The sequence below is a fragment of the Esox lucius genome, chromosome 11 (genome assembly GCF_011004845.1).
Source record: "Esox lucius isolate fEsoLuc1 chromosome 11, fEsoLuc1.pri, whole genome shotgun sequence".
Classification (NCBI taxonomy): domain Eukaryota; kingdom Metazoa; phylum Chordata; class Actinopteri; order Esociformes; family Esocidae; genus Esox; species Esox lucius.
In genome coordinates, this window is record NC_047579.1 from 36,088,811 (window position 1) to 36,105,476 (window position 16,666).

A 16,666-nucleotide genomic window follows, 5' to 3' on the forward strand; every position below is an offset into this window, starting at 1 on the left:
ACCTACCTGACACATGGTTAAAAATAACACTGGCTGTTATTTTACATTCTACTCATCAAAAGCCAGTATAAACGTTGCGGGGAAGTTAAAAGGAGTACTTCATCCTGGGGGGACTTGAGTTGGTGTGTATGATGTCCTAGAGCTTTTCATGGCATTGGGATTTGTTTCAAACATAATTGACCATAAAGAGCAAGGTGTTTATTTCCACACCAAAAAATAAAATAAAACACATGACAACGTCACTGGGCGAACGAGATCTAAAAAATGAATGATGGCATGATTTGCGCAAATCAAGTTATTTTTCCACGTTTATTCCGTTTCATCATTTGACATATTCTAGTTGAAACAATGTGTATTCAAACAGTTGGTGCCCAGAAAGGATTTGCATGATAGATTCTATAAAACACATTACCCACATAGAAATCATAAGACACATCCAATGTATAGAAAATATTTGAATTTTGTCAATACAAAAATACTTAATCATTATTTAAACATGGCATGCACTATATTTTGTGAAAAAGAGTCCTGATACAGAAAGTGACAATTATAGCATGTCTTAAACATCCTTCCAAGTGATTCATCCACATACAAGGCACCTATAGGTACAGGTGCAACAATAAAATGTACCCCTATTAACTGTTACATTATATTTTGCCCCAATGTGCTTCATAAACCTGTTTACACTAGGGACAATATAATACACACACCCCATGGGGATGTCCTCAGCGTGACCAGGATTGGGAACTGCTGGTCTACAATATGGTACAAAATGTATCCCAAAATCCTCGTGCAGCTTCCGGTTCTGCCTGCATATTGATCATGGTATCTCTGGGCGTGGAGCTTGAGGCAGGTCTTGAGCCAGCGCTTGGGTCATGTGTGGGGTTGTAACTTTCATAAGAGTATATGTTTGACTGATGGGTAGAATAGCCCGCTTGATTCAGGAATTCCCCCAGTGACATGCCTGCAGATCTATGGCCACAGATGATCATGAGCAACCCTCTGCTGATGCGATAGGTGTTGACGGGGTCAAAAGTCTTTAGGTCGTCATGCTGAGTCACATAGACCTTATGCACAATCTTGTCTGTGCACATGCTGATGATGAGGCGGTCCATGTTGCTTTGGTCTATGTTGCCAGTGTCACCTTTCCGGACATATTTAGGCATGGATTTAGATGCTGGGAGGTGGAGGTTTCCTACCTCATAAAATGGGTAGTCATCATCAGGAAGCAGTTTTTTGCAGATTTGATTGGCACACTCCAGCCTGTTGAGGAAGCGATGGAAACCAAAGGGTCCTACATTGGGGTTGTATTTTGCCACCATCAGGTTGTTATTGTCAAAGGAAATATAATTGTTGGCGAACCAGTAAAGAAGCTTGAGCCCGTGTCTAGGCGAGTGACAACCAAACCCAGAATCTCTAAGTTCCTCCATGTTGTTGAGTGTTTGAACCATGGTAACCCTGGGAGGGAGAGAGAGAGAAAGATGAAGAGAGAAGGGGGCAGAGAGAGAGGAGACAGAGACCCCTACAGAGCACTTAACAAAATAGGTGTTGATGTACAGTATCTCACAAAAGTGAGTACACCCCTCACATTTTTGTAAATATTTGAGCATGTCTTTTCATGTGACAACACTGAAGAAATGACACTTTTGTGAGATACTGTAGCTATTAACATTCCCTTTTAAGTTTTATGGCACTGCTCTTTCCTGAATAGTTACAGAAGACGGTGCTATTAGCTCTAACAGTGGTGACCTAGCTGGTTTTGATAATTTTCATACACATTATCAGGATGAACAGCCCAGCAGGTTTTTCTAGATTTGACTTCAATAGAATGTGGTAGTACAACAATCTGGAGTCAGTACACTGTGAATGAGTCTCTAATTGTCCCCCAATTATCTACATAGTGAACTTCTTTTGACTTGAGCCCATGCTCCCCAGGTGCTTAATGTGGCGACCAACATTCAAACATTCAGAGGGGTTGAGTTAAAAGAGGAAGACAAATGTTAGTTTTCATGCATGTCCTTGTGTGCCATTGAACACAAAAAATGTAATCCTTAAACTTATCAGGAGACGTAGACTTAAATACAATAATGTGTCAGTTGTTGAAAGAGCAGGCTGACATACAAAACACATACAAAACACATACACAACACTTACAAAACACTTAAAAAACACATACACAACACATACAAAACATAGAAAAAATCTAACTAGTTCTGTACACATAGGATCACATAAAAACTGATAAGCCAATTTAAATGTACAGTACCTTATGTTGTCATAAAATAAAATTGATATTTTCTGGTGCTCAATGTCCCTCTAGAATTTATGAGGATGTGAGAATGGTTGATTTGATGTAATGAATGCTCTGTTTCCTGTATCTTTCTATACATGAGAGGGCTGGACTTACCACGAAATGAAACTGAAAGTGATCCTGTCCTGGCCCAGGTTTGTTTTTCCCCCACAAAGTTGTTCCCTCCTTTCTGGCCGGTATCTGGGAAGTTCCTCTGAAAGACTGCTGACTTAGGATCAGTTTGAAGATATAGAAGGACTGGGACAATGGAGTGCAATATTGAAACAGCACTCCTAATACAATGATAAGATCAAAGACTAACCAATTAAAAACTAAATGTATAGAGAATTAAACACTTTTTTTTATTGAGTACATTATGGCCAACTATCGTTCCACTATTACTGCAGGTACTGAATATAAAGGACCTTTTTCTTAAGTTACAATGCAAAACCTCCACATAATGCTTCTTTAAATAGTCATCTGTTTAGATAAAACGAGAACCTTTGATCATTTTTCCTAGTTTTTGTTTTCCATCCTTTTTGCCTCAACTTTTTACACACTTGCCATACTTGGATGTCACAACTGGATGCATTGTGGATGTGATTGACTGTTGTATGATAGTACATAGCGATGTAATGTAACAAAGAATGATGAAGAGAGATAATTAATATTTTACTCAGTAAGGTCAGTTCCACAGAATGATACAGTGAATTCCAAAAGGCCATATCTGATTGGTTATTGCTCGGGGCTTGGTAACACTAGGGCCAATATAATATGTACATTATAAACTAGGTTACACTAGGGCCAATATTATGTATATCTGATTTACTTGGTAACATTAGGGCCAATATAATATGTACATTACTAACTTGGTTACACTAGGGCCAGTATAATATGTACATTATTAACTTGGTTACACTAGGGCCAATATAATATGTACATTACTAACTTGGTTACACTAGGGCCAATATAATATGTACATTACTAACTTGGTTACACTAGGGCCAGTATAATATGTACATTATTAACTTGGTTACACTAGGGCCAATATAATATGTACATTATTAACTTGTTTACACTAGGGCCAATATAATATGTACATTACTAACATGGTTACAATAGGGCCATTATAATATGTACATTATTAATTTGGTTACAATAGGGCCAGTATAATATGTACACTATTAACTTGGTTACACTAGGGCCAATATAATATGTACATTACTAACTTGGTTACACTAGGGCCAGTATAATATGTACATTATTAACTTGGTTACACTAGGGCCAATATAATATGTACATTACTAACTTGGTTACACTAGGGCCAATATAATATGTACATTACTAACTTGGTTACACTAGGGCCAGTATAATATGTACATTATTAACTTGGTTACACTAGGGCCAATATAATATGTACATTATTAACTTGGTTACACTAGGGCCAATATAATATGTACATTACTAACATGGTTACAATAGGGCCATTATAATATGTACATTATTAATTTGGTTACAATAGGGCCAGTATAATATGTACACTATTAACTTGGTTACACTGGGGCCAGTATAATACGTATCTGATTTACATGGTTACACTGGGGCCAGTATAACATGTATCTGATTTACATGGTTACACTGGGGCCAATATAATATGTATCTGATTTACATGGTTACACTGAGGCCAGTATAACATGTATCTGATTTACATGGTTACACTGAGGCCAGTATAACATGTATCTGATTTACATGGTTACACTGGGGCCAGTATAACATGTATCTGATTTACATGGTTACACTGGGGCCAGTATAACATGTATCTGATTTACATGGTTACACTGGGGCCAATATACATGTTGTTTCCCTACATACAAACCACACAATTGCCCTGTCGGGATTGGGGGTCCCCTGCTGCCTAGCAGCAGGCATTACAAGCAGAATTACAAGTTACAACAAATTTGTTTTTGCCGTAAGAATTTATTAAAAGATATTTTAAAATGATTTATTTTACATACACTTGCTTTTGCACATAATTTCATAAATTTAATAGACCACCCACACCCGCTCATTAAAACATTATTGCGGTCAACCATGACCCAGGAAAGACTGCATGGCTTTGCAATGATCTCTATTGAGCTGAGGGTCCTTAGAACCTTGAATATGGAGAACATAATCAAAGCTTTTGCCAAGGCCAAAGCCAGGATGGTTAGATTCTGATTGCAGCCAGAAGTACTATCAATCAATCAATCAATCAAAATGTATTTATAAAGCGCTTTTTACAACAGCAGTTGTCACAAAGTGCTTTACAGAGACACCCGGCCTTAAACCCCAAGGAGCAAACAACAGCAGTGTTGAATTTCAGTGGCTAGGAAAAACTCCCTAAGAAGGTCGAATTTTAGGAAGAAACCTAGAGAGGACCCAGGCTCAGAGGGGTGACCAGTCCTCTTCTGGCTGTGCCGGGTGAGATATTAAGAGTCCAATTGGAATAATAAATAAATTTCTCTTGGCTAAATCCAGAGTATATTCGATTTTAGACTAGGTCAGAAGTATGACCAGGTGGACAAGGACAGGAACAGCAACAGTCCCCCCAAACCAGGTAATCCGCAGGTGTGGACCAGGACCTCACCTCCTTCTAAAATTTAAAATTGGAGGAAACTGAGAAAAGTTAGTAGTACATCCCTCATGTCCCCCAGCAGAATAATATAGCAGCGTAACACCTTGGAAACTGAGACAGGGGGGTCCGGTGACACTGTGGCCCTACCCGGGGGAGGCCCCGGACAGGGCCCAACAGGCAGGAAATCAATCCAACCACATTGCCAGGCATCAACCAAAGGGACACCCACCAACCGCAACCCCCCTGAATGAGGGCCGAGTATTGCTAGCAGCGTACAGCCCAACTGCACAAGTGCGCAATAGAGAGTCAACAACAAGCCAGTGACTCTTCCCCCGAAGGGCATTGGAGGGAGGGCATCCCAGTGGCGACGAGAGCCCACCTGGCAAGACAGCAAGGGTGGACTAGAAAGTAAGAAAACTGTCTTTCACTCTCCTAATTTAACTGACAATAGAATACTTTAGTTCAAGGTACCTGATAATACTAGCTGCATTCCACGCATATAATGAAAGAATTTTGGCACACTATGTGTGTGGAAACACAAAAATTGTCATGGTAAATATGAGGCCCTTAAAGCAAGCTTTGATTGGGGCCACAACATTGGCAAACACACCATACACACAATAATATGTACACACCATAGTCCCCAGCGTGACCAAGATTGGGAACTGCTGATCTACAATATGGTACAAAATGAATCCCAGAAGCCTGGTGGAGCTACCGGTTCTGCCTGCATTTTGATTGTTGTAACCCTGTGTGTGGAGCTTGGAGCAGGTCTCCAGGCAGAACTTTCACAAGAGTATATGCTTGACCGATGGGTAGAATAGCCCACTTGATTCAGGAAGTCCCCCAGTGACATGCCTGCAGATCTATGGCCACAGATGATCATGAGCAACCCTCTGCTGATGCGATAGGTATTGACGGGGTCAAAGGTCATTAGGTCGTCATGCTGAGTCACATAGACCTTATCCACAATCTCATCTGGGCGCATGCTGATGATGAGGCGGTCCATGTTGCTGTCGCCAGGGTATCCGCTGTAATCTTTCCAGACATATTTAGGCATGGATTTAGATACTGAGAAGTGGAGGTTTCCTACCTCAAAAAACTGGTTTCCATCATCAGGAAGGAGCCTCCTGCAGTCATTGTTCCCACATTCCAGTCTGTTGTGGAAGGGATGGAAACCAAAGTCCCCATCATCAGGGTCGTATTGTGCCACCATTTGGTGGTCTTCATTGAAGACAATATAATTGTTGGCGAACCAGTAAAGAAGCTTGAGCCCGTGTCTGGGCTTGGGACGACCAAACTCAGAATCTCTAAGTTCCTCCATGTTGTTGAGTGTTTGAACCATGGTACCCCTGGGAGGGAGAGCGGGAGAAAGATGAAGAGACTCAAACAGAGCACTTAACAAAACATGTTGTGTAAATGGAGCTATAACCTTTCCCGTCTAAGCTTCTGGAGCTTTATGGCACTGTTGTTTCCTGAATAGCTACAGAAAACTGTGAACGCTGGTTTATGTGGTTTTCCTACACATCATTAACATGAACAGCCCAACAGGTTTTCCCAGGATTTACTTCAGTTGGATTTGGTAGTGTACAACAATCTAAAGCCCATGGGGAATAGGATGCTCCCCCAGGTTCCTAATGTGGTGCATTCACCCATTCAGAGCGGTTGCGATAAAAGAAGCAGTAAAATGTCCATTTTGAAGTTTGTCCTTATGTGCAATTGAAAGTAAAATAAAACATAATCCTTAAACTGAACAGCAGACGGAGACTTTAATACAATAAATCATTAGTTGTTAAAGGGGCACTGTGTACAATCTTGCCTCTTGACTTGTCTCCTCCTCGTCCTCCCTTACCGAACGAGACTAGTATAGTACTAGCTATTCCTGTGTGGTTTATGGTGGGAAGGATAATACTGAGTGTCTTAAGCGAGTAGATTACAAGTCAATGCAAACTGTTAGATGCACCAACGAGAACGTTTAAATGAGAAATATGTATGAAAATATCATTTGAAACCGGTCATTATTGCTTGTTTTTATGCTTGTAGCAAAGCAAAAATGTTACATATTGCCCCCTTAAGAGTGCAGACTAACACATACACAACACACGAAACCTCCAACTCATTTAGTACGGAAAGGATCATAAACCAAGTTAAATGTACAGTACCTTATGGTATCATAAAAGGAAGGTTCTCTTTTCTGGTGCTCAATGTCCCTCTCGAATGTTTGAGGATGTGAGAATGGCTGATTTGGTGATACACAGAGAAGATAACTTTTCCTGTGTCCTTCAATACACGAGAGGGCTGGACTTACCAGAAAATGAAAAGTGAAACTGATCCACAAAAAGAAACTGAAAATGACCCTTACCTGGCCCAGGTTTGGTTCTTTCCACAAAGTTGTTCCCACATTTCTGGTCAGTATCAGGGAAGTTTCTCTGAAAGACTGCTGACCTAGGATCAGTTTGATATAGAAGGACTGGGACTCCTAACACAGAAATACAATGATAAAATCAAAGACTAAACAATTAAAAAGTAAATGTATAGAGGATTAACCAAAAACTTTTTTTTTTTCTATTGAGTACATTATGGCCAACTATCGTTTTATTCAGTATGTTCTACTATTACTGCAGATACTGAATATAAAGGAACTTTTTCTTAAACTACATTGCAAAACATCTACATAACGCTTCTCTAAATATTAATCTGCTTAGATTAGGCACATAGCATTTTGGGAAGAATTAGTTAAATATACAATAAGTGGCAAATATAGAAAATGTAAGATTTTTGTAAACAAATTTACAAAATGGATGATTATAATGTCACAATGTTTAAAGTTTATCAAAATACTATTTAAATAAAATTACCTTTGGCACAAATGATATGGCCTCAGTACTTTTCCCATCTAAAACGTGTCTATTCACAGTTTTTAATGGCCTTGTAAATTCTATCAATGGATAATTTGTCCATCAGGACTGTCATCTTCAAACCATTAAGTAGGAATCACATTCATAGAGGTGCCCCAGAGAAATGAGACATAGTATCTCCAAGTAAAACATTTATTTCAGTTCATTTGAGGAAAATATAGATGATGTGATGTGCATAAGTGGACTAACCTCACCATGAGATAGGGTGCAGGTCAGGCCGCAGGCGGTTAGCCAGCCTGCTAGCATAGTGGAGTCTGTCGATAGCATAGCCAGAGTAGTTAGTACAGTTTTACCTATTGTCACTTTGTTTAACTTTTCTCAGCCTGGAACGAGTCATGTGCTAACAATAGCAACCTTATTAAGATAAAGCCTTCCTCCACTTCGGTCACAAATAAAAATGACTATCACCTCGCATCTCAAAATGGGACTCCTAAATGTTAGATCCCTTGCTCCAAAGGCAGTAGCAATGAATGAATTAATCTCTGATTATTAACTAGATGTTATTGGCTTGTGTGAAACGTGGCTAAAGTCTGATGAATTCACTGCCCTAAATGAGGCCTCTCCTCCTGGCTACTAGTGATCATATCCCCTGTGCATCCCGAAAAGGAGGGGGTGTTGCTAATATTTATGACAGTAAATATAAATTTACTATCAAACATCACTGATTTTGATTATTTTTAAGTTTTACTCATGAAAGTTAACCAGGCTGATAAATCGTTTCACATAGCTACTATTTACAGGCACCCCGGGCCATACACAATGTGAGTTTCCAGAATTATTGTCTAACGTTGTAGTCATAGCAGATAGTATTCCAATTTTTGGAGATTTCAATATTCATAAGGAAAAGTCCAATGATATTCTTCAAAACGCCTTTGAAGCCATAATTGACTCAGTGGGTTTTATCCAACATGTCTCAGGTCCAACACACTGCCACAATCACACTTTATGATTTAGTCCTGTCACGAGAAATAGATCTTGTAGATCTAATAATTCCACCACAAATCCTGGATTATCGGATCACTGTCTTATTACATTTACCGTTAAAAATCCACTTGCTCCGCAAACGATGAGTTTCAAAAGCCGTACTATAAATTCTAGGACTACAAATAGATCCCTTGATATTCTTACAAGTTCGCTCATCAACGACAGGGTAAATAAATCCACAAATCCTTAAATCGAGGATCTAAACTCAAAACTGCGAAATACATTAGGTACGGTTGCACCACTAAAAACAAAATAAATACGCAACAAGAAACTTGCTCACTGGTACACAGACAATACTAGAGCACTCAAGCAAGCCTCCAGAAAATTGGAGCTAAAGAGGCGCTCCACCAAGTTGGATGTATTCAGACTAGCCTGGAGACAGTACAATACCGAAAATCACTCACGTCTGCTCGATCAGCATATTTCTCTAACCTGATTGAGGTGAAGAAAAACTATTCAAAATGTTTCTTCGATTCAAGTTGCAAAGTTAACAAAAAAGCAACGCTTAACAAGTGAAGTGGGTGTAATGAATACATTAACTACTTTGATGAAAAGATCACCATTAGAAAACAAATAACTGACTCCTCCTTAAATAGTTACTGTCCCCAAAATCTCAGTTGTCCTAAGAATGTCCTGAACCTCCCTGACCAGGTGTCAATGGGGATAATTTCACTAAATTTGTAATGAGTTCTAAACCCACAAACTGTCAGCTAGATCAGATTCCAACAAAATTATTTAAGGAGCTATTTCCTGCGCTAGGTCTGCCAATTTTGAACATAATAAATTGCTCCCTTTCCTCCGGATGTGTACCAAACTCACTAAAAATAGCGGTTATTAAGCCTCTTCTAAACATTTTGAATCTGGATCCCTACATATGAAACAATTATTGGCCAATATCGAACCTTCCGTTCCTCTCAAAAATCTTAGAAACAACTACTGAATGCCTTCCTGAAGACAAATAATATGGGACTCCTAAATCATAGTACTGAGACTGCACTTGTGAAAGTAACAAATGACCTTCTAATGGCCTCAGACAAATGTTCCACATCTGTTCTGTTGCTTCTTGACCTTAGTGCTGCTTTTGACACTATTGATCACTCCCTTCTCTTAGAGAGACTGGAAACCCATATTGGGCTACGTGGACGGATGTTCTAGTCTGGTTTAAATCCTGGAAAGCCTGGAAAGATATCAGTTTGTTAGTGTGGATGGTATATCCTCTGAAAAGTCAAAGGTATGTTTTGGTGTTCCTCTGGGCCCATTATTGTTCTCACTATATATGGTGCCTCTAGGTGATGTAATCCGGAATCACAATATCAACTTTCACTGTTATGCTGATGACACACAGTTATATTTCAATAAAGCATGGAGAAGCCCAAAATTAGCCACTTTGGAAGCATGCGTTTCAGATATTAGGAAGTGGATGACAGTGAACTTCTTGCTTTTATACTCAAGAAAAACAGAAATGCTTATTCTAGGACCCAAGAAACAAAGAGCATTGTTAACAGATCTCACTGTGAACCTCGACGGCTGCATGCTCGTATCCCAAAAATCTGTAAGAAACCTCGGCGTTACCCTTGACCCTACCCTTTCCTTTGATGAACATATAAAATACACTCACCTAAAGGATTATTAGGAACACCATACTAATACTGTGTTTGACCCCCTTTTGCCTTCAGAACTGCCTTAACTCTAAGTGGCATTGATTCAACAAGGTGCTGAAAGCATTCTTTAGAAATGTTGGCCCATATTGATAGGATAGCATCTTGCAGTTGATGGAGATTTGTGGGATGCACATCCAGAGCACGAAGCTCCCGTTCCACCACATCCCAAAGATGCTCTATTGGGTTGAGATCTGGTGACTGTGGGGGCCATTTCAGTACAGTGAACTCATTGTCATGTTCAAGAAACCAATTTGAAATGATTCGAGCTTTGTGACATGGTGCATTATCCTGCTGGAAGTAGCCATCAGAGGATGGGTACATGGTGGTCATAAAGGGATGGACATGGTCAGAAACAATGCTCAGGTAGGCCGTGGCATTTAAACAATGCCCAATTGACACTAAGGGGCCTAAAGTGTGCCAAGAAAACTTCCCCCACACAATTACACCACCACCACTAGCCTGCACAGTGGTAACAAGGCATGATGGATCCATGTTCTCATTCTGTTTACGCCAAATTCTGACTATCTGAATGTCTCAACAGAAATCGAGACTCATCAGACCAGGCAACATTCTTCCAGTCTTCAACTGTCCAATTTTGTGACCTTGTGCAAATTGTAGCCTCTTTTTCCTATTTGTAGTGGAGATGAGTGGTACCCGGTGGGGTCTGTTGTAGCCCATCCGCCTCAAAGTTGTGCGTGTTGTGGCTTCACAAATGCTTTGCTGCATACCTCGGTTGCAACTCTGTGCAAAGCTCATCTCTACAACACAGTCTATGATTAGGTGTAGCCTTGTCCAAGGGCGTGAAGGTGACCAGAAAGGCTTGATACTGTCCACCCATGCTGTCTTGCCAGGTGGGCTCTCATCACCACTGGGATGCCCTCCCTCCAATGCCTCTTGGGGGCGGAGTCACTGGCTTGTTGTTGTCTCTCTGTTGTGCAATTGGGCTGTACTCTGCTGGCAATACACGGCCCTCATTCAGGGTGGTTGCGGTTGGTGGGTGTCCCTTTGATTGATGCTTGGCAATGTGGGTGGATTGACTTCCTGCCTGTGGGCCCTGTCCGGGATCTCCCCAAGATAGGGCCGGGGTTGCTGGACCCCCCGTCTCAGTCCCCAGGTTTTACACTGCTATATTATTGTGCTGGGGGAGTAGGGTCAGTTCTCCTTCTCCACTAAGTTCTCCTTCTCTTCCTTGTTGATGAGGAACGGATTTTCTGAATTTTTCCATTCTCTTCCGCAGATGTGGATCGATCTCATGTCCTCCTGAACTTAGGAGGACATGAGATCTTGGCCCACATCTGCGGAGCACCTAGCTTGGGGGACCCGTTGCGGTCCCTGTCCAGAGTCCTCCTGGTTGTGTTGCAGATCGAGAAGATGACTGACGATTTCAGCTGCCACTGGGCTGACACCTCCCCCTCCCCCGTGTTGTCCCTTTCCTTGTCCATCTGGTCATGCTTCCGACCTGGACTAAGTTTAAATAGACTCTAGACTCAGCCCATATGCATTTATTAATTATTACAATTGTAATCTTAATATGTTCACCCGGCACAGCCAGAAGAGGACTGGTCACCCCTCTGAGCCCGAGTCCTCTCTAGGTTTCTTCCTAGATTCTGGCATTCTTACGGAGTATTTCCTAACCACTGAAATTCAACACTATTGTTTTTTGCTCCTTGGGGTTTAAGGCCATGTGTTTTGTAAAAGCACTTTGTGATAACTGTTGATGTAAAAAGGGCTTTATAAATACATTTGATTGATTGACCTGCTATATTACGAGAATGTAAAAATTTAAATATGCCGGAAGTGTAGAATGTGTAAGTGTACATCAACTGTAATGATTGTGATGCACTCACCGCTCATAACCCATTAGGATATATGCTCACTACCCATATTATGTGTCAACTTTGTGTGAATTTTCTGCATTGTGCCCCTATAGTGTATGTTCTCTAGTATTACCAGCTCCATCATACCAAGTAGATATCTGGGTAGTAACTGCACATAGCGAATAAAAGTGATTCTGATCCACATGTACCTAAACCTCACACCGCCTTAGTACTGGTACCGTCTAGGAATAGGTTTTAACTCCAACCCTGTTCCTAGAAAGTTTGCTTACATTTAGAAGAACTATTTCTAATTATTATTAAGTGTGTTTGGAGACAAGACCTCCAGGACAGGAGTTTTTTGGTTCCAGAAGGGTAGGGTTCCAGCCCCGGATACTGGGCCGATCCACTCTTAGGTTTCTTAAAGTGACACTGCACAGCTTACAATGCTACTTTCAAATGCATCGTGCCTGTGTACTAACAGACGGACAGAAAGGCTAACAAAACAAAAGTACTTTTATTTATTTTCTCTCTCCTCTTCACAAGTCAGTTTTGATTACGAAAAATCAAGCACACAAACTAGTGCATTTATACAATTATCAAATAATCATGATAAGCATACTTACAAATGATATAAATATGTAACAGCATGAATATATATTCTTACTTTTTCTTTTTGAATGGTTTGACATTGTAACATTTGTGTCGGTGTGTCACAAATGGCACCCTATTCCCGGCGCAGGGCATTTAGCCCTGGTCCGAAGTAGTGAACTTTGTTGGGAACAGAGTGCCATTGAGGACACAGCCACCCGGCAGACATGTCAAAAGCAAAAACTACTCGATTCACATGAACCTTAACAATGCTAGCATAGAAGAAATCAAGGTATGCCACAGGCAAGCAACTCAAACTCCCTAGTGGGCAACTAGTGGTTCCCTTTCAGAAGAACGCACGCCTGTTAGCGTCCACGGACGTCGCTGAACCAGGGCTGTCGATGTCTAGTCCTATGGGGCTGAAATGCTTCCGGTTCTCAATCAAGGATACAGACCAGGGACCCCAACAAAGTGCCAACTACTACCAAGTAAAAATTAACAAAAATGTAAGTGTTTCAGCCCCCCAAATAGTGGATATGAGCAGCCTTGCTCTAAATTGAACCATGTTCATGTTAAAGAGTGAGAACAACGCTACAAACTTAGCATTGAGAGAGAACAATGCTATGAAACACAACAGGAACATGTTGAACTGGTCCAACAACAAAGGCTGTTTATATTTTGACACACCCCATCATGACACACCCCAATCAGCTCGGTTACAGTGAGTGGTATCTGGAGTGGGCCGGCCCAGACACATCAAGGATGCCGGTCCACCAGGCTTTGGTCAAAAGTTCTGCACGTACCGTGTCTCCGTTAAACAAAAAGATGTCCTGACTGGTTGATACATAGTTTATAAGAGAATCCAACATAAACAAGGCAAGAGTACAACCACAATCTGCCATAAGAAAATCTGTGTCCTGAATAGCACACTAAACCCAGACCTAAAACCAGAACCCTGTGCCATTTGGGAATTTCGGGAATTGTGAACAGAGTTTAAAAAGGTGTTTGATATCTTCTAGTTCCACAGGAAACCTTACAGATCAAAAGGGCAATGAATAAAACCTAATTACCAACAGCTGAATAAAGTGCCAGAAAGGAGAGTGGTTTTAGTGCAGCAGGCTACAGTCAAATGATTCAAGGTTTTATCCCTATATAGTGCCCATATAGTACACAACTTTTATATAGAGCATGTCAGGCATAGTGAAGCAGTGCACCACATGGAAAACATTATTTCATTAATAAAATGTATATGTAGCCATGTAATCACTGATGCTACACCACAATCATCGACCTGTCAGCAAGAACTACTGTGTAACCGATTAACCAGAGAGCGTCTGAAATGGCACTATATTGCTAAAATAGTGGACCACTTTCCTCCCTACACTGATCTACTTAGGGAATAGGGTTCCATTTGGGACTCAGAGGGGGGAACTAGATGATAAGTCCACTAAGACATTGTGTAATACATTCATTAACAGAGTCCTGGTTTAACACCTGCCATTGGTCTTCCTGGGCTAGTCACCCAAGTCATTGGTTACAGACATGACAGTGGCTCAGTGGAAAGCCTTGCCCCAGTTCCAACACTATATACGTCCCCTATCCATCCTTGTCTTGGATGACAGATCATTTCTAAAAATACTATTGTACTTGAAACCAGAAGTGAGGAAAAGAAAGGTGTATTCAGCGGATGTTGGAATGGGGCTTGGGGCTTCCACCGGCCCGTCTGATCATCTCTAAGAGCACCACACACCTGAGAACAAATAACAACTACACTCAAATGAATACACTTTGGCTCAGTCCCAAACCAGCCACTACAGCCTGGCCAGGGATTAGCTCAGATGGCCCAAGTTTGGCACCTGGTTGGCCAAAAAGAATCCTGCCATACCTGCATTTCACCAGGGACAAGGACACTGACCCCTGACCTAGAAACGTCTCGTCAGACCAGGTTGGGGAGGGTGTAAGCGACATTGGTCTAGTCTTAAATAGCAACCTATTCCCAATAAGCTCCGGTCAAAAGCAGAGCAGAATATAGGGGAATAGGTTTCGATTTGCCAACAGATGTACCAGAGTGAGGGCTTGGTTTGGGACTGCGCATTTGGCTCGGGCTCTAAGGCTCTTAGATGGCTAGTAGCATAGCAGTGTTTACGAGAAATTAAGCGTCAAAAGTCAAGGGGGCATGACCTCACCTTTTACCCCATCCACTACTCAAAGTGGGACAGGACCTTCCTTTCAATGGACAGTTTTCAACAACCGGTGTCTGTGATTGGACATAAGTTATACCACCACTAAGAGAGGATAAAGATTGCTCCATCAAATAAATATTCAACTAAATCAGGTCTGTGTTCTTTGTTCCCTATTACAATTCCATCTGAATAATTGAGAAAATTCAGCTTCAATTGGAGGGAACAGATCGTCCTTCCAAACATTTCGTTGGCAGTGGAGAGATAAAACAAGATGTATGCCTTCATTGTCTCTTAACAGAGTACATCTTGAAACCACAGGACCAGAGAGCAGGAAAAGAAATAAAATGGTAGGTGGTATTCCCAGTCGGTTTCAGGTACAAGAGCAGATGGGATGAGTAATCCCCAAGTCAAAAGCAGACAAATGCTTCAAAGATGAAGGCCTTGGCAATATCCATGTCCACTTGAGGAGAAACAACAGTGTCCGTTGGCGGTGATTTGTCTTGTTGAGGCAGCATCGGGTTAAGTCGAATCAACCCATAACACATTCTTAAGCTGAGAAATGGATGGACTGATGGAAAGATGGATGCATTGGTGGAGTGAATCCTATTCAGTCTTTAGTAGGGAGACTGATGGATTGGTGGAGTGAATCCTATTCAGTCTTTAGTAGGGAGACTGATGGATTGGTGGAGTGAATCCTATTCAGTCTTTAGTAGGGAGACTGATGGATTGGTGGAGTGAATCCTATTCAGTCTTTAGTGGGGAGACTGATGGATTGGTGGAGCGAATCCTATTCAGTCTTTAGTAGGGAGATTGATGGATTGGTGGAGTGAATCCTATTCAGTCTTTAGTAGGGAGATTGATGGATGGAGTGTAATGCAAGAAGGGAGGTAGTTTGGTGGAATACAACGACGCGCTTCTAACAGTCAAAAAGATTCAAATCCATAGAACCCACACTGTCTCACGTTTTCCATCCTCCGATCTCCCTCTCTATGCTACCTCTTCCCAGCACAGCCTCCTAGTCCTGAGTGAAACAGCGAAGGAGTTGCTTTGGAACGAGGGGATGCTAAATTGTTACTTTAGGATCCTTTTCCTTCCATCAGACCAGCCCAGAGTCTTTGGCCATCTTGTAGAAGATTCCTCTCTTGGAGATGAGAGCAGAGGGAGAATCAAACTCTGCCATCTCCCCTTTATCCAGTACCAACACTCTGAGGAAGACGACAGAGAAGAATGAGGGAGAGTATCGGTCTGTGTATTAGTGTAAATTACCTGGTGTAATCCATGATGGTATATAATCTGTGTATTAGTGTATATTACCTGGTGTAATCCATGATGGTATTTAATCTGTGAGCGATGGTCAGGACAGTGCAATCATCAAACTGGGTTCTGATGGTGGACTGGATCAGGTTGTCTGTCTCCAGGTCCACGGCAGCCGTGGCCTCATCCAGAACCAGGATCTTAGTCTTCCTCAGGAGGGCTCGGGCCAGACATACCAGCTGGCGCTGACCCAAACTGGAGAGATGGAGAAACAGATGAGATGAAGACAGAGGGAGGAGAAGGGAGCAGAGAGAGAGTGGGGGGTGAAGAGCAGAGAGAGGGAGAAGGCGGCGGTGT

The 16,666-nt window shown here is 41.5% G+C and overlaps 3 protein-coding genes across 5 annotated transcripts in view; all 3 read right to left on the reverse strand.

Annotated features, from left to right (window-relative positions):
- Positions 1-290: 290 nt before the first annotated feature.
- On the reverse strand, positions 291-6,069 carry LOC105008981. 3 transcript variants are annotated; one of them, XM_020050600.2, is made up of 3 exons: positions 5,998-6,069; positions 2,408-2,548; positions 291-1,458 (listed from the first exon to the last, which is right to left on the reverse strand). In XM_020050600.2, the coding sequence occupies exon 3, from the start codon at positions 1,449-1,451 to the stop codon at positions 756-758; it is 696 nt and encodes a 231-aa protein (XP_019906159.2). In that variant the 5' UTR covers positions 1,452-1,458; positions 2,408-2,548; positions 5,998-6,069; the 3' UTR covers positions 291-755. The 3 variants fall into 3 exon arrangements, with proteins under 3 accessions (XP_019906159.2, XP_010866661.2, XP_010866660.2); XM_010868359.4 differs by lacking the exons at positions 2,408-2,548; positions 5,998-6,069 and adding an exon at positions 2,267-2,393 and having other exon boundaries at positions 291-1,263; positions 1,363-1,458; XM_010868358.3 differs by lacking the exons at positions 2,408-2,548; positions 5,998-6,069 and adding an exon at positions 2,267-2,391.
- Positions 5,231-7,445, reverse strand: LOC109616225. The gene is made up of 2 exons (XM_020050599.3): positions 7,267-7,445; positions 5,231-6,256 (listed from the first exon to the last, which is right to left on the reverse strand). The coding sequence occupies exons 1-2, from the start codon at positions 7,305-7,307 to the stop codon at positions 5,578-5,580; spliced, it is 720 nt and encodes a 239-aa protein (XP_019906158.3). The 5' UTR covers positions 7,308-7,445; the 3' UTR covers positions 5,231-5,577.
- A 5,334-nt stretch (positions 7,446-12,779) lies between these two features.
- abcc1 (ATP-binding cassette, sub-family C (CFTR/MRP), member 1) overlaps positions 12,780-16,666 on the reverse strand; it is a 43,433-nt gene continuing 39,546 nt past the window's right edge. Inside the window, exons 31-32 of the mRNA XM_029123157.2 lie at positions 16,370-16,564; positions 12,780-16,260 (exon numbers count right to left, since the gene is read on the reverse strand). Of these exons, the coding sequence (XP_028978990.2) occupies positions 16,152-16,260; positions 16,370-16,564 (304 nt within the window). The 3' untranslated portion in view covers positions 12,780-16,151. The remainder of the gene's footprint in view (positions 16,261-16,369; positions 16,565-16,666) is intronic.